Source organism: Aptenodytes forsteri, unplaced genomic scaffold, assembly GCF_000699145.1.
Source record: "Aptenodytes forsteri isolate BGI_AS27 unplaced genomic scaffold, ASM69914v1 Scaffold119, whole genome shotgun sequence".
In the NCBI taxonomy this organism is placed as follows: Eukaryota; Metazoa; Chordata; class Aves; order Sphenisciformes; family Spheniscidae; genus Aptenodytes; species Aptenodytes forsteri.
In genome coordinates, this window is record NW_008796165.1 from 9,164,832 (window position 1) to 9,166,643 (window position 1,812).

General features: G+C 44.9%; 1 protein-coding gene across 1 annotated transcript; it reads right to left on the reverse strand.

The window, feature by feature from the left end:
- Positions 1–9: 9 nt before the first annotated feature.
- On the reverse strand, positions 10–1,721 carry MAGOH (mago homolog, exon junction complex core component). Its single transcript, XM_009287384.2, has 4 exons — positions 1,642–1,721; positions 1,327–1,437; positions 952–1,034; positions 10–151 (listed from the first exon to the last, which is right to left on the reverse strand). The coding sequence occupies exons 1-4, from the start codon at positions 1,654–1,656 to the stop codon at positions 52–54; spliced, it is 309 nt and encodes a 102-aa protein (XP_009285659.1). The 5' UTR covers positions 1,657–1,721; the 3' UTR covers positions 10–51.
- Between the last annotated feature and the right edge of the window lie 91 nt (positions 1,722–1,812).

Sequence of the window (1,812 nt, forward strand, 5' to 3'; positions counted from 1 at the left end):
GCGCCCCCCCCCCCCCCCCCCGATACTGCAATATAAACCAGTTTGTTTGATTTAAATTGGTTTAATCTTGAAGTGTAGTCCAATAAGACTGAAGACTAGACACTTAAGGTCCTGAACCAGGTAGTAGAACACTCTCAAGCCTTCTGGATCCCTGCAGTGCACAACAGAAGGAAGCAGAAAAAAAAAGTTACATTGATGTTCTGAGAGCGCAGTTTATAGAACTAACCTATGAAAAAAACCAACAAAGCCTATAGGGGAGTCTTTTCAGAGGTCATGTTAGACATCAACAGATTTGTTTCATCCTGCATGGATTGAAAGAACATTCTACAGTCCAAGTCTGCAAATTAAAAGTCTTGACAAAATGTGCATTTTTATGATGAAAGCAAGTAGTAACATCACTGTGGATTTACAAAACACGATATCCAGTCTTTTCAGCTTAGGTGAAATACAGAAGCCTTGGCTCTCCCAGAGATGCTGGTGTGGACAGGCCAATGACAGTTCAGTTCAGACTCTGAATACGCCTAACAGGTTCCTGCAGTAAGGTTAGCTGCTGGGTCAGTTTGAAAATATAGCATGTAATGACACAGTCTAAAAGTGTTCAGTACATTACTCGGGAACACAGAGCACCTGTGCCCCCAGGAACTGATCTTACTTTGAAACAATATAAAATACAAGTACCTAATAGCCAGCAAGTTCTAATATAGATAGTTACATAAAAACAACAGCAGGTTCCTGCAGTAAAGTTAGCTGCTGGGTCAGTTTGAAAATATAGCATGTAATGACACAGTCTAAAAGTGTTCGGTACATTACTCGGGAACACAGAGCACCTGTGCCCCCAGGAACTGATCTTACTTTGAAACAATATAAAATACAAGTACCTAATAGCCAGCAAGTTCTAATATAGATAGTTACATAAAAACAACAGCAACATAAAAAAAGCAGAGTACATACTTGGATTGATTTACGTCAATGAGTGAACCGATTTTTGACGTGGTAAAGGAGATGTGCTCATCACCGATTACTATTTCAAGCTCCTGAAAAATAAAAGATAGAGGAAGTCAAACTACCACCTTAGTTACAGAAATACTTAAGTACTGAGATGATGGCTTTTCCATTTTTATTACAAAGGTACTGAATGCAGCAGGTCTGTGAGTTGTATTAACTCTCACAACTAAATTGCCACTTAGGCATTGCATAGGTTTTAAAATAATATTTGCTTCCCTCTTGGCTAGAAACAATACTGACGTGAAGAAAAAGTTGTTATGCTTCTAACGAGCTAACATATGAAAATTAAAACAGCAATTAGAAAAGACACTGTACACCAACCTGTCGACCAACTCTGTCAGGAGGAGGCCATAAAGCATCATCTTCTTTTGTGATTTCACTGTCGTCGATTATCCTCTTCAGCTCCTCCATCACGCTCTTATGCACGTAGGCCTACAAACAATAGTCCAACATGAAAAAACAACCCCCAGCGCTACCTAGCACGCTGCCGGGGTTGCTCTACTTGCACAAACCACCACACGAGTGCTTTGCTTTGCCGATTCCCGACACAGCACCCGCTCCAGGCGCAGGCCGGCAGAGCCGCACACCTCCGCCTCCACGCCGGCAGCGGCCCAGCGGCGGCCGGCTCTCCCTTACCTCCTTTCGGATCATGACGTCGTTCTTGTAGTTGCTGTTGTTGGCGTAGCGCAGCTTCCCTGGCGGAGACAGGACGGACGTTAAACCCCCGCCAGGGCAGCGCTCGGCGGGCACCGCTCCGCGGCGGCCCCCGGCCCGGCTCCGCATCCTCCCGGCAGCGGAGGGAGCGGG